We start from the raw sequence: 24532 nt of genomic DNA, 5'->3' as shown, positions 1-24532 counted from the left end.
TCCACAGACTTCAGTGTACTGATCCGCTCTTCAAAAAAAGTGTTTGAGAATGTATCACTGTCAATGAAAGTGCACCGTTTGGTCGTGTCACATTATATTACGCCGTGATATGAGACGGCCTTGATCTAGCTGAGGCGTTACAAATGATAAAGCCTCTATATGCTAATGCTCTGTGTAAATTCAATGTCACGCAAGATGCAAGGACACGGCAAGTAAATTCTGGTGAACTCTAGTGGGATATTTACAGTGTTGGTGCACAAAAGATCTAGAGCGTGTGAACCATCGCAGCCAAGTGACGGTGTTGATAGCTCTGTTGAGAACAGTAGTATATCCTTATGTAGAGAGAAGATGGACCATACAATGATAATTGCACTTCTGCTTCACATATTTCAAAATAAGACCACAATTCAGATTCTTGTACTAAAATATCACCCATTTTTATAGGGTTATTTTCAGGTAATGGATTCACTTGTGTGTCATGTGTCTCCATTACTTACTATATAAATAACAGCATAGTGAACTCAAGCCCTATTCAGATGGGATTAGTTTCCTGGACATGTGTCTGTAAAGTCATTGTTACTGTGGATGCATTATCTGAAGTTGTGAAGCATGTCTTACATTTTCTGGCATCTTTTCATAGACCAACATCCACTTCAGACACTTGGAAGACTTGAGAAACAATGATAGTTAAAGGCCCCAAAACACTTACCTAAAACGATTCCCATCCAAATAGGGCTTTAGTCACATTATTTCATAGAAATGACTCTGTTTAGTGTGTAAAGTTAAATATTTGTTGTATATAAAACATAAATGTTTGTTCTTCATTGGAATATCAATAAAAAAAAAACCATATTTTACTCTTTTTTTATAATTAAAAAATTTATATACTTTTACTGTCTATGTAGAATCGTTTTTTTCTAAAATGCTTTCTGCAGTTTATCTGAAGAAACTGATCATTTGTCTTTGTCTCTGCACTATTCTGTTCAAATCTGTTATGCTGTGATATTTTCCCCCTTAATCATGATTTGATATTTCTGTCATAATTTTGTGAAGCAGTATTTTAGTATGTTTAAGCTCAATGGTTCGACACTGTTATGCTAAAAATTCAAAGTGGTGTGGTTAATGATATTTGCCAGTTAACTCCTTAAACTCTGCGGACCCATCAGAAGAGCCAGGAGTGTGTAATTTATCATTTAAATGTAAAAGTCTGCAGACATACTGTAGGTAAGTAATGTGTTACCATAGAATCTGAAAGTTTCACAGAACTCCATCACTTTTGCATTCACAGTATGTTACATTAAATAACAAGATAAGACCTCTGCATTGTAAAAAAGCTCCACTCTGAGAAAATGATGTAGAAATATGAATATTAAAGTTAAGAAAAACATAGTCATGTCATATATCAAATGAAAGTGTTTGTTCTTAAAAATGTGACTATACAGTTTATACCTTATACCACAGTTCGAAAGATTATCAAAATAATCATTGTAGTCTGTTTTATTCAAAATGAGCCATTTTCTGCTTGCTTGGGGTTTTCTGTAAAATGGAAACAATATTTAGCAAATAGTCTAATGTATGTGTGTAAGGTAAGCTTTACTTGGGTGTGAAAAATTGCAGGCAGCAGCCAGTTATCCTTTACTCCATTATCCTTTCAATTTATAAGAATGTAAATTCCAAAATTACTGGGTAGAAATATTGTAGCGCTCTAGGGTTAGTGACACCCTGTCTACAAGGGGCGCATCTGTTAACGCGATGCTACACAATGGCTTGGGGCTGTCTACTCTGGACGTGATGACATGAACGTTCTAAGCTATTTATTTGTGATGTTGGCAGTAGTAGTACCAGCACGTGCAGCGCAAAATGGAACGGGATACCCGTTTACTGTTGGTGCGACGCGAAGTGCTGCAATGGACTCTTCCAGTGTAGACAGCATCATTGTTTATGATGAGTTCTATTGCTTTTGACGAAATACAACATGCCATTCGTGTCAAGGGTAGAGAGGTTGTGACAATTAATAATTATGCATACTTTTCAACTGTAGCCATATTGTAATACTGTAAGGAGACATGAAATGCACAAATATGAAAAAAACATGAATTTGAATGTTAAATGTTTCATTTCTGAAAATTTCTAGCAAAAATGTCACCGTCCCCTGAGAGTGATCCATTAAGCAAATAATTAAGTTTCCTGTAACATCATTCATGCCATAGACATAGTTTCCTTTTCCTTTAAACAAAAAATTTGTACCATGCAAATGTTCCACATTAAGGGAAGATAAATATGAGCATGGCTTCCATCCCTTCGCTCTGAAGTAACAGCATCTGTTGGCATGTGTCAAGGTCGATGAATCACACTGCTCTATTATTCACCCGCGTGCTGGAGCCCCGCCATCACCGGCATTATTAATACAGGAGAGGCTGATGAAGTTTGCATTGCTGTATGAAATCATTAAATAGGGAACACCTGGTGTTGTGGGGGGGCTGTCTGGGACCATCCTGTTTCATTAAGCCTTGGATGGGCTAATCTTTAAAGCAATTCACTGCAGGAGGGACATCTCAGACGATACCTCTAAACAAGGCAGAGATGTTTCTCAACTACTTCAATACTGAATCAGACCTCCACAAACAATCCTTATGAAATTTAAAGTAAGTTTGGCCCTCCACCATTGTTATTAAAGCCCCCAAGAGAGCTTGGAGCCACCATGGCTGATCTTGAAACTGATCCCCTCCTCTCAAAGCCCTGTCCTAGTTAAATGTACATCCTTTTGATATCTCACAATTGTAAAGGCAGAACTCAACTTCAAAAGAGGATTATATTAGAAGGAAGACATTTTCGACAGTTCTAACCAGCATTGACCTAATTAGAACAAATCCTTCATGCGGTTTTTGAGGAAACATTGTTAAAATGGACCTAAATGTAGAATCTGTCAGGTGCAAATAGACATTTCAAGAGGGGTTCTGCAGGCCCCAGTTTAGGCAAGTCAAATATACCATAGTACACATACAATAGGAGAGTATGGGATATATTGTATACTGCTGTAATATTATTAGTGATGTTTGCTAAGGCAGATCATTGCTGCTTTCTAAAATGTGTCAGACCACAATTCATAACGGACTGCAAGTACGCGCTGACATCTCAACGTTGCCACAATAGCAGTGTGAACTGTCTGCTTTTATAGTGAGTTTTCCCTTCAACACAACTACTGTCATAAAGGAGAAACAGTTTGAAGAGAATATTTCTGATCAAGTAAGTTCAAGTCAATATAGTCATAGCAACTTGAGGTTAACACATAAGGTTCTTATTGTAGAGGTACTTTGTTAATGCCACTGTAACGCAAGAACGCATATTAAGCATGTTCAACCATATTGCACATTGGCAATGCATTGGTCATACGGTCACATCTGCACATGCGGTCTTGCATAAAGTATGTTCCCCTTCTGTCGCTCTCTCCATGTTGTGTCAGAGAAGCGACACTAGGGGTCTCTCTTGAGCGCCGATATTCACCTCTGAACTATGAAAAAAGGCCAATGCGAGTTGGCAACCAGTATTTGCATGTCCCGCCCCCGGACATACGGGTATTTAAGCGGCGCAAATACGGGAGTTCATTCAGAAAATTTCTTCGGAGCCGATGGTCGTGTTTGCAGACGGCGCACAACAGCGGCTTTCTCCTGTTTGCACGGCTGTGCACTTCCTGCCCCTGAGCGCATCGACAGTTGCAGATAAGAAAGATCTCTCACGAGTTCTTTCATTCATAAAAGACTGATTTTATTTAAAAGAGTAATTTCCTCTAAAAGAGCAAAAAACACAGCGGCGTTGAACGTCCTTTTAAGGACGCGTCTTTATAAAGATGCCTTTCCGCCCCTGTGTTGTTCCTGGATGCGGTGGAGTACTCTCCGCTTCCGACGGCCACAGGCGTTGTCTCGTGTGTCTGGGCAGTGATCACACTGAGGCTGCGTTTGTAGATGGTTCATGTTCTCATTGCGAGAACATGACCATGACAACGTTGCGGTCGCGGCTTGCTTACAACCGTAAGCAAGCCAATCCAGCCGCCCCCCGCGTCGCTCCTTCTTCCCACGGGATTGAGGACGATGCGGCTGGTGATTCGGGCGATGGCAGCGGGTGCAGCTCCGCCGGGTACGCCCCCTCGGACCACCCGCGGCCCGGCACGCTCGTTGACTCCCGTCCCCGCTCGAGGTGGCGGCGACTCGCCTCACAGCCAGTCTGCCTACCCTCTTGCGATGGAAGCAGATGAGTTCGCCGCGACATCGGAGGGCGTGGGCTCTGATGCTGAGGGCTCCTCTGGGCTGCCGCCTTCGGGCTTGCACGCCCAGGAGGAGGCCGACGCACAGATGTCCGATATGCTTTCCCGGGCAGCCAACAGCGTGGGCCTGGATTGGAACCCTCCATCCTCCCCACAGCCTTCACGGCTGGACGATTGGTTCTTGGGCGTGGGGCGCCGCTCACAGCCTCGCCCCCCCCGGTTCCTTTCTTCCCGGAGGTGCATGATGAGCTGACGTCTTCGTGGAGAGCACCCCTCTCCACTCGTCGCACCGCCACCTGCTCATCTGCCCTCCGAGCGCGCCACAGGTACACGGAGATCCCCCAGGTGGATAGAGCTGTTGCGCTCCACTTATGTCCCGGAAGCACTACCACCTGGCGGGGCCGCCCTGTACTCCCTTCCCGGTCCTGTAGAGCAACATCCTCGCTCACCGCGAAGGCCTACAGTGCTACGGGACGCGCCACTTCCGCCCTGCATGCCATGGCTCTCCTGCAGGTCCACCAAGCCAAGGCACTTCGCAACATGCACGGGGGTGGCCCTGATCCCGACACGCTGCAGGAACTGCGCTCAGTGACCTGCTACGTATTTACCTGGACCGCACACAGAGCACCAGACGCTCTGAGCAGCTCTTCGTCTGCTTTGGGGGACAGCAGAAAGGGAATGCTGTCTCCAAGCAGAGACTCGCCCACTGGGTTGTCGACGCCATTTCCCTGGCTTATCACACCCAGGCCATGCCCCCCCTTTGCGGGTCCGAGCCCACTCCACCAGGAGTGTTGCGTCCTCGTGGGCACTGGCTAGGGGCACTGCCCTAGCAGACATTTGTAGAGCAGCGGGCTGGGCAACACCTAACACTTTTGCGAGATTCTACAATCTCCGAGTTGAGTCAGTATCGTCCCGTGTTCTCTCAGGTACCGAGCCCGTAGAACTCGGTGGCATGTCCACGATCTGACCGGGTGAATCGCTTGCACCCAGCGCCCTTCCCCCTAACCAGGGGAAACAGTGCGCCTTCATTCCCAGGAGATCCCAGGTTTGGGACACTGGTTGACTCCTCCCTAGCCCTCGTGGGTCGCAGTTCTGCGGAGGAACTCGCCGACCCAAACCACTGCGGGTACCGCAAGCTACCCTGTACTGGTATAGGTGCCCCACAGGTAAGGCCTCCTGTTCGGACTCCCCCTGTGTGTAAAACCACGGTTCTGTCCCCTCACGAGTTGACTCTGTGTTTCCCTTAGGCAGTTACAGCTGCCTCGGTTGCCGTGCTGTATGCTTCCCCCCTCTGCGAGGCTGGATCTACCACCACACTACTTTTCCACATAAGACCTAAGTATAGGCCATGCGATGTATTTGCCACTCAAAATTTGCCTCCCCTCCCGGGTAGGTGTGGCCTCCGCAGGGTCTTCTCCGCCCTAATAAGGGCTAAGACCCCCTTCCCTCAATGCGTGTAAGGGCCCCGGCCGTAGTTGCTCTATGCGAGAAACATAGAGAGAAATGAGGCCCAGCCAGGCTGGCCCGTTCCCATGTTGGCGGCCATCACCTTGTTCCCCCCTCCAGGGTAACGATAAGGAATCCTGATGGCTTAAATGGGGCATTGGGGAAGGGTACGTGCAGCCTGATACAGTTGGCCATTCTGCACGTAGGAATACCTGCTCGCTCCTGTATCAGCAGATCACGTACACGGCTCAGCGCATGGCTCTTTTTAAGTGGACCCCTAGTGTCGCTTCTCTGACACAACGTGGAGAGAGCGACAGAAGGGGAACGTCTAGGTTACGTAACCTCCATTCCCCGATGGAGGGAACGAGACGTTGTGTCTCCCCTGCCACGTCGCTGAGCCGAGCCCCTGTTGTGGCCGGACCATTTCCGGCTCCTCAGAAAAATCCTGAATGAACTCCCGTATTTGCGCCGCTTAAATACCCGTATGTCCGGGGGCGGGACATGCAAATACTGGTTGCCAACTCTCATTGGCCTTTTTTCATAGTTCAGAGGTGAATATCGGCGCTCAAGAGAGACCCCTAGTGTCGCTTCTCTGACACAACGTCTCGTTCCCTCCATCGGGGAACGGAGGTTACATACGTAACCTAGACGTTTCTGCTGATATGAACAAACCCATAACCCTAAATATGTCAGTGCTAATTGGAGGTGTGCTATTACTTTTCTATGTGGACTGAGTTTCACTTAGTGGATGATAAAGCAGGTAAAAACTCCTGTAAACTTATGGCCTTTTTAGAGAGACCACATTATCACAGACTTGGGGATGAGCTTTTTTGACTTGGGATATCATTGTAACATAAATGATAGTAAGCAACCACCTAACCAACACCCAAGCAACCACCTACACTGTAAAAATAAATGCTAATTTTACAAAAAATAATTCAAATTTTTACAGTAGTTTTACGTTTTTTCTTTTATAAAACATAGACATTATCTGTAAATTAACAACCCAACTGGCATTTGAAGTTTTATGACAATAATGACACATTATTGTGCGCAATGTGCACAATAGCCACAATGTCTATATACTATATAGTAGAAAACCAACTAGTGAGACATTTTAGGTGGTCCTCACTAGTAAAAATTTAGATTTAGTCATTTTTATCCTCTTTTCTCCCCAATTTGGAACGGCCAATTCCCACTACTTAGTAGATTCTCATGGTTGCGTTGAGCCCCTGGAGCAGGCTGAGCTCAGCGCTTTGTCTCTGAAGACGGTCCTCCTGGTGGCGCTCACTTCCATTAAGAGGGTGGGGGACTCACACTCGAAGATGTGGTCTAGAAAGTGCTCAGCGGGAAATTGCTTAACAGCAAATCAGGAAAGGGACTGCCTGTAGCCTACTTGGGTAAGTGCCTTCTCCTCCCCTTAACGGGACTAGCGAGGCACCTTACCTAACTCACTGGAAGGTCACAACGTGGTTGAGCGCTCACTGTGAGGCATGCAGCAGCTTGCCTGTGTCCAAACTTCCGTACCTCATGACATGGTTCAGTGCCTGCAGCGTTTCCTATAGGAAACCCCAGTGTCACTACATCGACACAACGGCGAGAAAGTGACAGACAGGGAACGTCTTGGTTACAGTTGTAACCTCTGTTCCTGTTGGAGGGAACGAGACGTTGTGTCCCTCCTGCCAGGGCGCCGAACAGGCCGCTGACCTGGTCGGAACTCTATCGGGTCCTCAGCATAAATCTGAATGAGTAGTGCACGCCATCTACTTTTATACCAGTATGTCCGGGGCAAAGAGTGGCATGCAAATTCCACTCGCCAGTTCTCACTGGCCTTTAGGTGATTGCTGCTCTCAAGACTGAACACTTAGTGTCACTACATCGACACAACGTCTCATTCCTTCCATTTGGGAACAGAGGTTACATCAGTAACCAAGACATTTTTAGTTTTTCAATTCCTCCAGGGAGGCTCAGAAGAACGGTTTGTGAATAATTGAAATATATTGTCAATTTACCTCTGAATACATTAAAAAAGGGTTTTAGAATCAATAGTGGTGTGTACTTTATTTGTAATTAAGTTTCCAACCCCACTTTAATTGTAGATGTATCAGTATAGTTTATATTTCTTCAGTATGTTTTAAGTTGTGGACATTTCACTGTAATCTTAAAGCGTATATTTTATGAGAATTTGAAGAAACCATTCTACTGTTAATCAGTACAGTAAATTAAATATTAAATGTTGTAGTTCAAACTGAATAATAAAACATTGTATTTAGATTGCACTTTTACAGGTTTTCACAGGCAATAATGTCACAGCTGCATGTAAACATATCATTGGTGTGGAAGATCATCATTGTGAGTGAAGAATACATAAAGTTCGCAATTTGTAATATAAACTGCGGGGGAACCACCACAATAACTTTCGAAACAACAAACCTAATTAGGCATTTAAAACACCATCACCCAGCTGAAAATGCCCATTTTAAAAAAGAAGCTAAAAAAGGGAAAGTGGCTAAAGCTAGCCAGAACTCAGAGCCAGCCACAAGTCAGCAGCCTCTCCTATCTTTCCTTGGTATGAGAAGCGAAAATACCATGTCCGATATTAAAATCAGTGCGACACACATTGCAAAAGGTATTGTCGATATGGCTTCGGGATATTAAATTAAATTCTTCCGTCCAGCTGTTGTTAAATTTACATGTGTGTGTATATATATATATATAGTTTTATTTTTTTCGCCGGCGAACCAGCTGAGTCTTCTCCTCCAATCTACCAGTGATGCTTGATTCAACTTCCCGTGTCTACTGCCTGCGCAGATATCAACAGAGCAGCTGGGTTTTGGTTGCCAGGTTGAGGTCACAAATTATTAGAAATTTGTATGATGTGTCGATTGTGTGAGTAGGATGCGTTTCATTCAAGATCAGGCAACTGGACCACCTTGGAATAATATATTGATGTGATTATTCATATAACGTGGTTTGGGCCATACAAATTACGGGAGGTTCCCGGGAGAAGTAAAAAAACGGGAGGGGGCGGGAGATGGGTGTGAAATACGGGAGACTCCTGGGAAAACCGGGAGTGTTTACAGGTATGGTTACAAGCTGATCCTGAAGCAGCAATCAGTTTTACAACTTATATTTGGACATCTAACGTAAGCTTAATGTCAATGTTGAGTGTATTGGACACTTCAGTTTTTCAGATCTTTGGAATTGTTTTGTTAGACGAGTAATAAAGAGAAAAAGGTCCATTTATAAAAATAGTGGAAAACGACATCTGTTATATAAAGCAACTAATTTGCAGTTAATTGTTATTTCTACCTCTTTCCAGTCACAGAGCACTTTATTTTCAGAGTTGTTTAAGTGAGAGAAGATCCTGTAACTTAGTGCAGTTTGGGGGAAATTGTAATGTTTAATAATTTATTTTTATTATGAAAATAAAATTTAGCATTGAAGAAAGGTAGATTTTGTTTGTATATGCGGTCAATAGTAGTTCTATCGGGAAGACACGCAGGCTTGAGTGAAGTTTAAGATGCCATTTATTTGATAAATGTAAAACAAAGTAATGTCTCTCTCTTTGGCGTAGGCCCCGTCCGGCGGTCCGAGGGAGTTGTGCCCGGAACCGTCATATCCTGCCGGAGATAGGAGGCAGGGGCAAGGAGCCTACAGGGCTCAGCTGGTGGTGGTGGGGTGGCGGAGGTTGCCTGTGTTTTAGCCCACCAAAACAGCAATGTGATAGATTGTGAGCAGGCTTATAAAGCAGCGGCTTACGTGCGATTGGCTAGGAATTGCCCTTGCTAATGAAGTGATGATGTACAGCTGCTAGTCTTCCCGCTAGAACTACGCTGCACTACGTTGCACTTATAAAAAAATTGGAAATCGGAATCAACCAAGAAAATTGCAATCGGTGCATCTCTAATTGTAACACTCTGACAACCACCCACAGCACTCTAGCAACATGATGATGAGTTTTGCATGGCCAAGAACCACTCATATTTTAAGAAAACGTCAAAAGCTAGTTTATTCATTTGATTTTAAAATAGGCAAGCTCCAGCCCATACAATTATCAAACAAGCATGTAAAGTTAGCCCTCTTCTTTTGAGTGCTTGCTGCTGTTAAATGTGGGTCACCTGGTTTGTTTGACATGACTCCATTTTCCAAAACCTACTGTGGGTTCCCTTATGCATAATGTAATATCTTTAACTTTGTAGGGTTCATCCAAATTACCTCTTACCCCCAACCAAGTCCTATGACACCAGATTGCCCAGTCTGATCATCATCAACAATCAGACACTGATACTGTGAGAATCAATAATCACAAATGAAAGTGCTGCTCTATTTGGTGAATTTGTGAAACAATCAGTGATTTTCTATAGATATTTTAGTGCACAAATGTAAGCCATTTGACCCACATGTGCATGGCGTGTGAGTAACAGATACTGATTAAACAGCTAAAAATCACAGAACATTTGACAGTACAGCTCAATCACTAGGTTATTAGGTGCTGTCTCCCAGTAAACAATTATATTATTTAATTGACTCAATTGCCACATGAAAAAAAAATTCCATATTCTGACCAGATTGTACAAGGCAACTAACATGATGATGTCATAGCTCTATAGACAGCATGTGATACTTTGAGAATGCAGTTCAAGACCAGATCTAATCTATAATCTGTAATCTTTTCACATGACCTTTCCAATATTGTGATAAACAAAGCTGTACACTGAACACAATAATGTTATTTTCTCCTTAACAAAAGAGTTCTGTGTATGGAATGGCGATTATCATTATCATCAGATCATGACAATTACACTACTTTCTTACTTAATTCTTCCTATAATGTTAACATTCAGAATTATGTTTTCATTACCATTTTTCCACCCATTCTCTGACCATTACCATTAAATAGGTCATCTTTATTTGCTGCAGTGAACGGCCTCTGTTAACTAAATAACAATGCTTTGCTGCACTCACACATGAGCTGCATGTTTGCAGTCAAATCCTAAATTCTTTTTAACGGAAACCTTCAATAACAGTCTCTTTACAGATCTGCGTTACATTTTGACAAACTGACTAGTATTTAACTAACTGGGGCCCAGGTCAGGAAGGAGACAAATTGTCTAATCCGAACATCTGCTAGCTGCCTTAAGACCTCGCACAAGTCACATAAACTACAATACATAGAGAATGAATCACCTATGTACCATATAGAGACTGTGTCTGTTCCCCGAACTACCAAACAAAAAACCCTCATTACATAATTTAGAATTTATTATATTGATGTCAAACTTGAGAAAAAATTAAATTATTACATAAATTTGATTTGTTCTGTTTGTCTGAAACCTGCATTAAAACAGATGAATATATCAGTTTAAATGAGTCCACTACTCCCTCAGGTTATATAAACATGTGCCTCATCTGAAAGGTTGAGGAGGAGGTGTTGCAGTGATATTTTTAGAGTTACTCAAAGGTCAGGATATAGGTTTAATTCTTTTGAACCGATAATGCGTAATGTGATAATATTTTGTTCTTGCAACATTATATAGACCACAAGGGCCATATTCTGAATTCCTTTGAAAATTTGCTGATTTTCTATCAGATCTCTTAACTGCTATGGATAGAGCTTTAATCGTCTGTGACTTTAACATCCACATAGATAAAGAAAATGATACACTGGGTTTAGCATTTATCGATATTCTCAACTCTGTTGGGGTTAGACAAAAAGTGACAGGTTCAATTTATCAGCAAAATCATATGTCAGGTCTAATGTTTTCATATGGAATTGATATTGATAATATAGAAATTCATCAACAGAGTGATGATATCTCAGATCCTTACCTCGTCTCTTGTATGCTGCGCTAAGCAAAGTTCATTCAATCTATGCAACATCATCATTCAGGTAGAACTATTCTTTCAACTAGTAAAGACAGCTTCACTAATACATTTCCAGATTTGTCTCAAATACTCAGTATGCCAAAAAGTTCAGAAGAACTTGATGTTGTCACATATAGCACTATAGATAGTTTTGCTCCCCTTCGATTAAAGAAAGTTAAAGAGAAAAATCCCATACCATGTTACAGAGATCACAGTTATGCTCTCAAGAGAACAGCTTGGAAAATTGAGCATGAACAATACAAACTACTGACAGGCTCTAAAATCTGCCAGGCCTGCATCAGTGGTGGCTGCTGGTCTTTCAAAGAGGGGAAGCTCATTTTCGGCCTACATTATAAACTTATTTACCCTATTTTTTTGCACTAAATCAATCTTAGGTGTTGATCTGCCCTGCTGTTTAATTCTAATTTTTTCCTCGTAAGGAAGACTTTCAAATGGCTTCGCCAAAATCAGGTCGACAATATTAGCACCGTCTGCCATCGTGCGCAGTTTCACCCGTACGACGCTAGCCTAGCCTACTGTATGAATGAATGAATGAACGAACAAACGAACGAACGCTCTAAAACAAAATATATTAAACTTGGTAAAACTGAAACAAGGAATGTGGTGTATAATTGTGTGAAATGTATTATGCATATTGACTAGCAATTTCGCCAAACAAATATAAAGAAATAGGTTGCAGCAGTTTGTCTTTTGACTACACTTGAGAAATTCGCGATGGGACTGAGCGTGAAATAGCTTCAGTGACTTCTTATAGTACAGATTCGCTGTCAATCAAAAGGAGATGCAGTCTTTCGACAGATCCTCCAATCATCACGCGGAAGCCCGGAGTCCGGGCCAGCCCACTCCTCATTCAACCCCAGAGACGCTGAGCGTCCGTGGGCGGGACATAATCGCAGCATTTATCCAATGACCGTCTATTTTCGGAGCACTGAAAAAACTGTTCAGAGCAGCCCCATTGAAGTCAATGGACGCTCGGCTTCAACAGGGAAATGCACTGACGCTACGGGAATGTATGAGAAGTAAATCGAGTCAGCCGACCTGCTATATGTAATGTAGCTGATTCTGAACGAACTCGTCTTCGAGATGAACGTGTTCTAATGCATTTTTAGTCAATACATTGTTTACACAACGTAGTACATATTTGACCATTATTTTTTTGACATTATAGGGGAAGCTGAGCTTCCCTTGCAGTCTTAAAGAAATCCCCACTGGTCTGCATATTTGAGCAAACCCATTGAAAATAACTACAACAATCCTTTATTTTTCAGTTTATTCAGTACTGTGGCTAAATTGGTTAGGAATAAAACTTCGATTGAACTAGATACTCCATCGCAGCATAGTAGTATTAACTTTATGAATTTCTTTACTAATAAAATCGAATTCATCAGAAACAAAATTGGAATTACGCATCCATCTGCCACAGCACCCCAGAAGACTCAAATTATTCCCTACGAGCAACTTCAATCCTTCACTGTTATAGGTCAGGAAGAGCTAATATCTCGGTTACTGTCATAACCTCTGTTCCCTGATGGAGGGAACGAGAAATTGTGCCAATGTAGTGACACTAGGGGACTCTCTTGAGAGCCTCGGTTACCTCTTATCTTTGAGAAAAGGCCAATGAAAATTGGTGAACATAATTTTATATTTAAAAACGCCACAACACTGAATGTGTTACATGGACTGCTGATGCAGGTGCAAGCAAGCTGTAGCATGCAAAAATAGCAGGTGCATCAGGCTGCACTTAACCTCCCAAGCGGGTCCGCCGACAGGGGGACCGTACCACGGAAAATATATCATAGCAGATATTGGAATAATCAGAACCTGTGGAGCACCTATTCCAGCACAAACAAGTCGGTGCCTGCAGTGGGTCTGGTAGTGAACTTCCTCCGCTGAGTTCAGAGCCAGAGGGCTAGGGAGGAAGGACACTCAGGGTCTGTGACTCGACTGGGGGAGTAGAGCGCACATCTTTACCTCGGGGGAGGGGAAAGGCACTATGCGCAAGTGATGCATCCAGCCCACTGTTGTCACCGTATTACCGGATTCTACATATTTGGACCTGTCAAAACACAGGATGAAACTGGCTCAACCCAGAGGTTGTAAGACCTCGTAAAGGTATTGGGTGTTGCCCAGCCCACTGCTCTGCAGATGTCTGCTGGAGAGGTACCATGGCCAGTGCCCACGAGGATGCCACACACTTTGTAGAGTGTGCAAGAACCCGGAAGTGGGCAGGCACGGCCCGGGTCTGGGAGGCCAACACAATGGCGTCCACAATCCTGTGGGCAAGCCTCTGTTGGGGGCAGCGTTCCCTTTCCACTCAGCTGCTCAGAGTGTCTAAAGCTCTGTGTGTGATCCAAGTAGGTGCGCAATGTACGCACCGGACACAGCAACGCTAAGGCTGGGTCTGCCTCCTCCTGGAGCAGCGCTTTCACTACCTGAACCCTAAAGAAAATAGGTCGAAGGAACCTTGGGCACGTAGGAGTCTCAAGATGACGTGAGGGTCGCTGGACCGGGCTCCAGGCAAAGGTCCCTGACAGAGAACACTTGCAGATCCCCAACCCTCTTGGTGGAAGTGAGTGCCATCAGGAGGTCCGAGACCATCTGTCTAAAAAATATAGCTGCAAGTGGCAATTATCGGGGTTAAAGTTCATTTGAAGAGAGCATGATAGTTCATGAAGAGACAAAATATTTGAAAGAATAGATTGTGTGGATGCCGTGGACAGTTGTTTGGTGTCAATTACTTTGATTACAGTTGCACAATTAGGATTTTCTTAAGTGGTGACAACTAGCATTGGAAATGTATTACATTTGGCATGTGACCACAGAATAATATGTTGTCCACTACGTTTTGTTAGGTTTGAACATTGTGCTCACAACATACAGGCCAATTAGTCTTTGTGTATTTAAAAAGTAAATCTTGTGGAAATCGAAATCCACATGGATTGATCTGGGGGCACTTTATTTCAGAGGAAATAAAAATCTTTTTTTTTTAGCCCTTATGGTTCTAAATTATTAGCAAAAATTAAACAAATAAATTAGCATATACCAAATTTGGTAATGATTTGGTGAAATCACAATGCCGAATAGGCAGATGAAGGCCTTCCTTGAGTCCCGCCTTTCACTTAAAAGAACCAATCATATTTTCAAAAGAGGTTGTTACTCTAAAATGCGGATAGAACGTTTTTTTTTGTGTGTGTCTAATTTGAGTTATATTGAGCAATATTTATGATACTATTGTTGTCAGAATTTATTTCTGATTTGAAATATATTATTGAAACAATGTTTTAATTGCATATTATTTCATTTAAATTAATTCATGACAACTATCTGAATACATTTGAAAGTATTAATATGATCTAGACAAGTGCTGCTGGGGAGGTGGAGGGTTTTAGTGAGAAAACTCTTATAGCATGCTGCAGTGATTCCAGCTTATCTGCAATGAGGACATTTGAATGCTAGTTGATTAGCAAACAGATTACATGTTAAAAGACTGATCAGATTAGGCCATACATTGTTAAACGGATTGCTAACAGATTACATGTTCAAGGGATCAGCTTGTAAAGCAAATATCAACTGGCTCTAATGTTGAAATTTATAGAGACTGAACTTAAAGGCATTTCGTTTTTCAACTACTGTTGAATATGGATGTGGATTTCACATTACAAAAATGTATTATACTGTAATATCCCTGGGTCAGTGAGGGTCATGCAGTCAGGAGTCTGATCAAACAGCAGTATAATGATGATGGAGCAGTGGTGAAGATAAAGCATAAGACAGAGTGGCCCGCTGCAGGTCTGATCTGAGCGTAGACAGCTGGAGTCCCACTTCTCAAGTGTTTCTCGTTCTGTCTCAGCTGTTAGATCTGAAGCTCTGCAGATAATCTCACAAGGTCATTACAGACTCTTGATGGCTGCTAATACCATCGATGTAAATCTGCAGCCCATCTCAGAGACACTGAGAGTGTGACATAACTGGGTGGAAAGGAGATTATGAGCTGATGGTTTGACTGTCTCGCCTCCTGACACTGATAGCATCATTAAACACCATTCATGCCAAAAGCAGTGCTACAAAGCAATGCCAAAGAAAATTGGAAACCATAATTATGGTGCAATATATAACCCAGCTGACAATACAGATTGCACTTGTGTTTATGCATTGCATATTGTAAGTAAAAATGTTTCACCTGCCTACCTATTAAAAAAATAAAACTTTATTACAGCTTTATTATGCTTTTTGTTGCAAAAATTAATGTGCATAGACCTTAACACAGTGTTCCAAATAGATAAAAAATGTTTTGTCTATCCACACTGAAAATGCTGCACAACACAACACAATCACAGCCAATCAGAACATATTTAATGTTTAAATGGGATGTACATTTTTCAATGTTAAAACACTTTCTCTATCCCAGAATACTTTCTTTATACAGAGACAGTTAGAAGTAAATCATTTGCACATTGTTTTTCCTGAAAAATACAGATGGATCACACTGTAAATTCAGCAAAGTTCTGCTTTGGTGGAAAGTTCTGCTGCTGAAATAGGTGTTATTCTTATACAAATTTGAACAACTACCCCAGTGGCCACAGCTGGAAGTGTTGTTAAGGTGAAATGTCCATACAAGCAAGCTGTATTTTTAGTTGTAAATGATTTAATACAGTTTACTTACACTCAAACCCCAACCCTAACAGTCAGGTAAATAAAAAAATGGAATCCTAGAGCGAAAATTCTACACGCTCACCATTGTTTACATGAACATGACTACTTCCTGGTTTCCACAGGACCTGGACCTGTGTCTCAAAGTGAATGAGATTATGTCCTGGTTTCCATGGGACTTGATATGAACATTCAGCAGCAGCATGTTGATTTGCTGTGTGATCATGTTGGAAAAGTATGAACACTATGACTGTGAAATTTTCAAAACATTGTTCTTTTTGAAAATCCAGAGTGGCCTGAAACAGAAACATTGACTCAAAACAATGGAGTAAGTTTGGGACTATTCTATTTTCCTGACCAATGGAAGACAGGCGGAGTGTTTCACTAAGATTCTAATTGCGTCCGGTAATTTGCATGCACTGTCTGCGCTGGTTTAGCGCCCACTTCACTAAAGGATTATGCAGAACAGGCAATGGTGCAAAATCACCCCCAAAATTGCTAATGAATGCAATTGGCATGTGCATTTCCAATCTTGCAGGCTCCACTCCTTTGATCCAGACACCTGAATAATCTCTTTGACATACCGAAAGTGTGCTTGACTACACCGCATGTCCGCGTATACCAGGTTATAACAGTCTTCTCAATCATTTGATCATTATTTGATGAATTACTGCAGATTTTTTTCGATAAGGACTTGAGGACTTGCGCCTGCTTAAACTGGATCTAATCTCAACACCCCCTTTTTTTTTTTGTTTTAAACATTGTTATTTTTGGAATTTCATTTGGTGTTACTAATGTGGTTGAAATGACATACTCCACTCAGAAGCAGCTATGCGGGACATGATTGTGAACCAAAGGGATTTCACAGTGAACAGGGCTACCTAGCAGAATAGTTCAGGAATAGAAACCAAGAGACCAACAAAATGTCCTGTCGCTAATCGTGGTCACAACAATCTGGTCTCATGACGAGTCTTAAAAAGACCAAATTATGCTTTTTGGGATTTTACCTTTCCTTTAGTGTTTAACATAGGGCCAGGATGAGTTGGGTTAGTGTTGTCACCATGTCAAAAAGACACTGTTTTCTTCACTGCAAAAGCAAAACCTCTTTGTTTGAACTTCCAAAGTCAGATGAATTGAAGTATCAGTGGTTAAAATGTATTTTTACCACTATTCCTCAGCAGTACAACCACAAACAATGCCAGATTTTCAAGATGGTTTGGCTGTGTGGCTTCAGGATCACAACCTGTAAGTATGATTGATTATTTGTGGATTTAAATGCTACTGAGAGTTCAAATGCAGAGTTTTGTGTTGAATCTACCCAGTGCACAGCTGTAGGCCTCTGCTAACCTGCTAGCTAATGTTACTGTGTTGAAATAGATTTGCTAATCAGCTGCGGGCCCCTCTTTTACCAACAACTGTGTAGAATTATGCAGATTGTTTGTTGTTCTTACTATCATAAATAGTGATCAAGTGTGGAGATGGATTTATTTTTACAAATGGTAATTTTACATCTGTAATCCACAGTAGTGCTCGGCTAACTTGCTATGTAATGTTATTGTATTGGTAAGGGTTTACTATTTAGCTGTGGGACGGATTTTGCCTAAAACAGTGTAACAAAAGGGTCGATCTCAAGAGTCTTATACAATTACATAACTACAAGCTGTAATGTTACGGCCGTTATCCACGGTAGTCCATGGTTAACTTGCTCACTAACTCTCTAATACACCTGGTGATGTCATATTATACACATACGCGCCTTCCAAGGACTTCTGAGAACAGAGCGCGAAATTGCGATACTACTGCCCGGATTAGGCAAAACTGACAGTTTTGCCTAATCCAGGCAGTAGCATCGCAATAGTTTTGCCTAATCCGGGCAGTAGTATCGAAATTTCGTGCTCTGTTCTCAGAAGTCCTTGGAAGGCGCATATGCGAAACCTAGTTGTCATGGCAACTGAATAAACAAAACCTCGCCTGGTCAGACAGAAACTAAAAGAAGGAAAGCCGTTATATTTATTTTTATTCAAATTTAAGGAAAGCACATTTAAATTTTGTGAGATCTACCAGCATTGCCTTTGCGATCGACTGGTAGATCGCGATCGACGTATTGGGCACCCCTGCCCTAAGAGGTGGGGCAATGATGACGAGCCGGAGGGGCAGATCATTCCACCACATATGGAAGAAAGAAAAGATTGGGGTTTGGAACGAGACGTTGGAACATCAGTCCTTTATATTGCATAAATACATTTGTATCATTTATGTTGCAAAAATATGCTGCGATACTGCAGATATTGTTGACTTTTGTATTACCAATTGCTTGTTATGTTCCTCATTTGTATGTCGCCTTGGATAAAAGTGTCTGCTAAATGACTAAATGTAAATAAATAATTTTTTCACAAATGTATCCATTCTAAATGTCTAGCTAAAATTTGATGCCTGTATTGTATCAATTTCAAATTATTTGTGTTGATTGGTTGCTTTCTATGACTAAGTTGGGTCGTGCAACTTGTTAGAATAAAAACTCAGATTAATATGGCAACAGCTTTTATTTTTTGCTGCTTTTTAGTTTTTCTGTGCTCCACCAGCTGCTTGTGTGTGTACAGGAGTGAACATGCCTAAATACCTGAAACTGAGTGTTTGCTGTCATATTTTAAGTAATGGTAAATGAGAGGTTGTCAACATTTCAAGATTATCATGGCCCTATAAATCAGAAAACACATCATTAAAAAAAGAAGACATACAAAATCCATTCCTATGTTTCGCTCGAAGCCATAGGGCCATTTATCAGCATGACCACGTGACCAACATCAGCTGTCATCTGACTCAAAGAATTTCTAGATCCAGAAATAGCATGCATATTATCACCATCATACTCCATAAAACAATGCACTCTATTAGAACCGCTTCCTTTACATCAGTCCCATGGTTTTAAATTGGTTTTGCTTCAGAACCCAGAATTTACATTGGACATCACTTGGTGACCCAACACACAACCATAAGTGTTTATCACATAAAACAAACTTTATTAGTGGGCTACTTATTAATTATATTTATATAGCCAATAAAAACACATTGTGGCCGACACAAACCATGTTAATCCTTGTTGCAAGTGAACCCATATTCCTTTCATTCTGGGTCATATTTTCTTTTACCTTGTGTAGTTTTGTTTTGGTTTTCGAGGATGCCATGCAACCTGTCCATGTTAAAATCAACCAAATCAGGGACCAAGCACCAAAGGTGCCGAAGCCCCTATTAAAACTGTTAGTGTTCTTCTTCTTCTCCTTTTTAATCATTATTCTTCCTCTGACTGGGAGACCATTGTAGCCCATATATTTGTATGGTAAAATTTGGCACACTGCTAGGTCTGTATAACACAGATGGCAAATTAGGAGCCTCTACCTCAAACCCTCAAGCCCCACAAACTGTTCAAAGTTACTTTATGTTTATGCTTTTAATGTTTGAACTAAATGACCTAGAAATAAATGTTTCCCTCTGATTTCTTGGGTTTTGCAGAGTCGAATAGACACCATGATTTGAATTTCCAAAAGACTAGACAGATCATCTTCAAACCATGTTGGCAAAAAATATTAAACGCTTTTTCAAGATACCAAAAAGGATCAAGAATTTATCTCAGCAATGCTTTAACAATAACAATACAATATAAATTTGGTGACAGCGCCACCTATTGGTCAATATGTATAAACAGCTTTATTTACGTTATTCTACCTATGACTTTTAAATCACTTTATTTGAACTATCTCTAGTAATCATTCTAGGCAATCAAATGTTATTGTCATTGGTGTGCTTCAACCCAAAAATGCTGCTTGCATAAGACATGGGAAGTATTTTCTCCTCCATTTTAAAAGTTAATATGCCTATTTATTTTGTATTATTATATGATTTGTTCCATTCATTGTTTTCCCCTGTTGTCTATGACTATTTCAGAACAGACCCATTTTTAAGTCATAACCCGAAAGTTGCCAAACACGTTTTATATGCTACAACATAAAATGCAGCTACTTCCAATAGCATATAATTCCCTGCTGAACGGAGGCCTTATGCTCAAATCCATCTCTGAGACAGGCGTCACACTCTTCTCCAGAACGGAGATAGTGGGATGACCCTGATATCGCTGCATTGAGCACTCTTTTGTTCTGTAGAAGACCGTGGAAAGAAATCCCATCTTTTCCTGTCGTAAATGGACCATGAAGTCAACCTGAAGCATAAGTGCTGATGCAATCATATGATGCCAATAATGTGTGAAATGCAAACACTTTACACTGCAACATACTGAAGCTAAAGCAATGATGCATTCAACATGCCAGAGAGCTTAATGGTGAGCTGCAACATTTTTAATCATGTTTTCGGCCATTTTCAACTGATCACATATAGATTTAATTAAGCAAACTAGACAAAGGACATTGTTGGCTCCAAGAAATCATCACTGGCTCTCAACGAAGGTGGTCCGATACCCTATCCCTCGCCTTCGCCGCTTTGTACCCCCAGTCTGACAGGCGGGTCTGTGACCAGCGCCGAATATGGCTGCAGGTCCGGATGGCTGCTTGCCTGTGCTGGGCCACCTCCACCCCCCCAATCCCCTCCCCTGTTGCAAGTCTTGTTCATGTTGTAGAGTGTACTGATTATGTGCTAATGTTGCTGAGGTGTTTTTTTTCCTGTTCCCACACTGTACTTCTTAAGGAGCATAGTCTGGGGGCTGCCTTTTTTCTCCTCTCCTCTCCTCATGTCATGCTGTATTTCTTTCTAATTCCCTGTCTTCCTGTCCTGTATACCCCCTTGTCATATGTATGTTTGTATGGACAGGTCGATGGCCAATTTCACTGGTTTACTATGCGACAATAAAGGACTACTACTACTACTACTACTACTGTTTGATTCCTATGAAGAACTCGTAGAAAGAATATGCATCAAAAACATCACCTCCCAGCATAATGTTTTTTATATTGCTCAAAGGTTGCTCTTTCATCTCTCATTTGTATTAGTTATGATTCAAGTAAACTTTGTCTCACTTGTTTTAAATTCTGAGTAAGAACATCTGAGAAGTAGCAAAATTCTCCATTTGATTCCCACTTAATATATTTGCTGCCTAGGAAAACAATTGATTTTTATTTTCCTCGCCCTCGAATGTCACAATGAGATGTATTCTCATGCTTTATGTCTTCATTGTTGTTAAAAGGGTGTGATGTCGGCTGGAGCACAAGAAAAAATGGCTGCTACACATCCCACATCTGTACAAAACTGCTGTGACTTCACCGGAGTCGAGTTATACTGACAACAAAACATGATAAGTTCAAAATCTCAAATTCATCCCACATGAAAGTAGCATAGTGGGTTTCAGAGAAAAACTCTCGCAGAGCGCTGCAGTGAAAAGGGCTTTGCCTGCAAAAATTAGCCATTTAAATCTTACACAAGAGATAGACACAATATGATTGGCTACTCAATTACTGTTCATGTCAAAGGACCAATCAGCTTACACCATGCGAGCCGATTGGCTTGACATGTCACATGGCATGATTGGATAGCAGATAACAAGCTCAATTAATCAGCTTACGTCACAGACAGTTGAGTTTCATGGCTGAACTTGGCTGAAATTTGGTTATTATTCCAAAAATGCCAAAACAATGTCAAAACAATAGGAAACCCTAATTTAAATAGACAAGTAAGTTAACATTACAGAGCTTTGTGTGTGACATGTTAGGCACTCAGGTTTCATTTTAACCCCGACCCTGTTTTGGGCGGTCAACGATGTGGGGAATAGACACATAGAGAGTTGGGTTCTGACAAGTGTGACGATCGCCAGGCAGATTATTTTGAGGGGTTGGAGGTCAGCTGAAGGGCCCCCATTTCGGGAGTGGTGCACAGAGATGGGGAGGGTGACGGCTTTTGAGGGTAATTTGGATTTGTTTGTTGGGAAATGGGGCAACTATTTTGAGTTTTTGGAGGGCTCTTGGGGTGGGGCGGTGGAAAGAGAAGTACAGTTTTAAATGTGTATGATTATTATATATAAATATATAAATATTTTGTTTGTGAGTTCGTTTGGTTTTTTGTGTATATACTCATGTGTGACCATGGATGTTTGTTGAGGGTCAGGTTGGGGTTGGGGATTGAGAGGGGTGGTTGTGGTTGTGGGGTTTAAATGTTGATTCTGTGTATATAAGTTTTTGCTTTTCTTTGTTTATTGTAAGAATCAATAAAAAAAATTTAATTACAAAAAATAAGTTAACATTAGATAAGCAAGCATGTGTGTTAACACTCACACTCTTTGGACATTCCCACTGCGAAGCACTTCTGTAGTCGGCAGTATTGACAGCGGTTTCGCGTCACTTTGTTGATAATGCAGTTCTTCTCTCTGTGGCATGTGTACACCATGTTCTTCTGGATACTTCTGCGGAAAAAACCCTGACGAGACAGAGACAGAGACAGAACAGTTCAGTGAATAAAACCAGAGCTGAAGTCTTGATCTTGTGGTCTTTGTCTGGAGACCTTTCAAGACCACATAAACATGGCCTTGGGCTGGGCCTCAAAACCTAAATTCTGAATCTGGATCTCGGCCTATGGTCAAAGACAAGACTTCCAGTATACTAAATGTCACACGTTACCTCAACTAGAGGTCAGTATAATATATTCACCATTGAAGATAATTTGTGTGATTGAAGAAGTCCCTCTGCAACAGTACTGGTGTAATCTGATTAAAACTGAATTAGTTACTGATATTGAAATACTTTTTTTTTTAATCAAAAATCTGTACAACACACTACATTATTTTTTGTAATCAGATTACTTACTCTCAATTAATATAATTACTTTTAAGTAAAGTCCTTGGTTTACGCATATTTCTAAAATAATATAATTTATGTATAATAAAGTATGAATTTATATGAAAATACGTACAACTGTTTGTGTGACAGTAGTAGGGTGTACAAAAGTGAACAAGGAGGAAACACAAACATTACTTTGAATTCCTTGAGCAAAACAACTACAACATTTCTGTGTAGAATTTAAGAAAGTAACTTAAAAGTAAAGTAATTAGTGATGTTATTATTTTATTATATTGTTTTAATTATTATATTTATTTTATGTTATTATAAAGTAATCTGATTACAATTTTAGAGAAGAGATTGGTAATTTGTGGTGAATTACTTTTTTAAGCAATTTACCTAACACAACCCAGCAAACAACATGAACATCCATACATCCATCATTTCCTCCTTGTCATTTTATTACATTGCATGGCTATAATTCCACATTTATTGTTTTTGTGATTAACATTTTTATTGATTCATACAATAAACAAAGAATAGCAAAACATATACACACAAAATCAACATTTAACTCAGACTTGATGTTTTTAGAATCCTAGTCCACACTCCCTCCTCCAAAACCAAGTTTAAATCTTTCTCCCATAATCTCTTGAGAGAAGTTGAAGCTCCGTCCCCCAGACTCTAAATTAGCAGGGAGTAATACACTAATGACTCATGACCGTGTCCAAAAGCAGTAATCTCCACTCCCAGAGTACCTGCCGCTTTAGGGGGGTGAACGCTACTCCCAAAAATAGCGCCGCTGTAAATACCTGAAGAACTGAGATCTGGGAATCCCAAAATGTTGAACCAAATTCTCAAAGGATCTCAACACTCCACTCTCATATAGGTCACAGAGTGTATTAACCTCACTCACAATCCACTCTGACCAGCAGAAAGGAGACTTATTAATACATCATTTTGGGTTCAGCCATATGCTCGAGGCAACATTTAAATAAATGTCAGAATAAAACACTCTGGACACTTTTGTCCATACCGTGTGAAAATGCGAGATAATGGGGTTTAACATAACTTCTCTAATTAGTTTGATAGAAAGGGTTTGCAATAGCAAAATTGGGGCAAGAACTTCCTGTTCAATACAAAACCAGGGAGGGGCTCTCTCAGGTGGAAGCGACCAATGAACCAAATGTCTGAGACAGAATGCATTATAATAAAACAAAATCTGGGGTAGGCCTAGCCCACCTTTGTCAATTGGCCTATGCAATTTACTGAAATGTAATCTGGGACGTTTACCATTCCAAATGAAGAACTTCGCTATGCTATCAAATTGCTTGAAATAAGAGTGGGGTACATCTATAGGGAGAGATTGTAACAGGTAGTTGAATTTTGGAATACAATTCATTTTAATTACATTAACCTTCCCAATCATAGATAAATGTAATGAAGCCCACCTGCCCACATCGCTCGAAAACCTTTTTATTAAAGGTTCAAAATTCTCTAACTAAATCACACA

General features: G+C 41.0%; 1 protein-coding gene across 1 annotated transcript in view; it reads right to left on the bottom strand.

The window, feature by feature from the left end:
* The window catches only part of LOC127651065 (retinoic acid receptor beta-like), a 126768-nt gene that overhangs the window by 27886 nt on the left and 74350 nt on the right, over window positions 1-24532 (bottom strand). The window contains exon 3 of the mRNA XM_052136771.1: window positions 22519-22660. Within this exon, the coding sequence (XP_051992731.1) occupies window positions 22519-22660 (142 nt within the window). The remainder of the gene's footprint in view (window positions 1-22518; window positions 22661-24532) is intronic.

Source organism: Xyrauchen texanus, chromosome 10 (genome assembly GCF_025860055.1).
Source record: "Xyrauchen texanus isolate HMW12.3.18 chromosome 10, RBS_HiC_50CHRs, whole genome shotgun sequence".
Lineage (NCBI taxonomy): Eukaryota > Metazoa > Chordata > Actinopteri > Cypriniformes > Catostomidae > Xyrauchen > Xyrauchen texanus.
The sequence above is the reverse complement of the archived record's forward strand: the minus strand, read 5'-3'. Positions and strand labels throughout refer to the sequence as shown.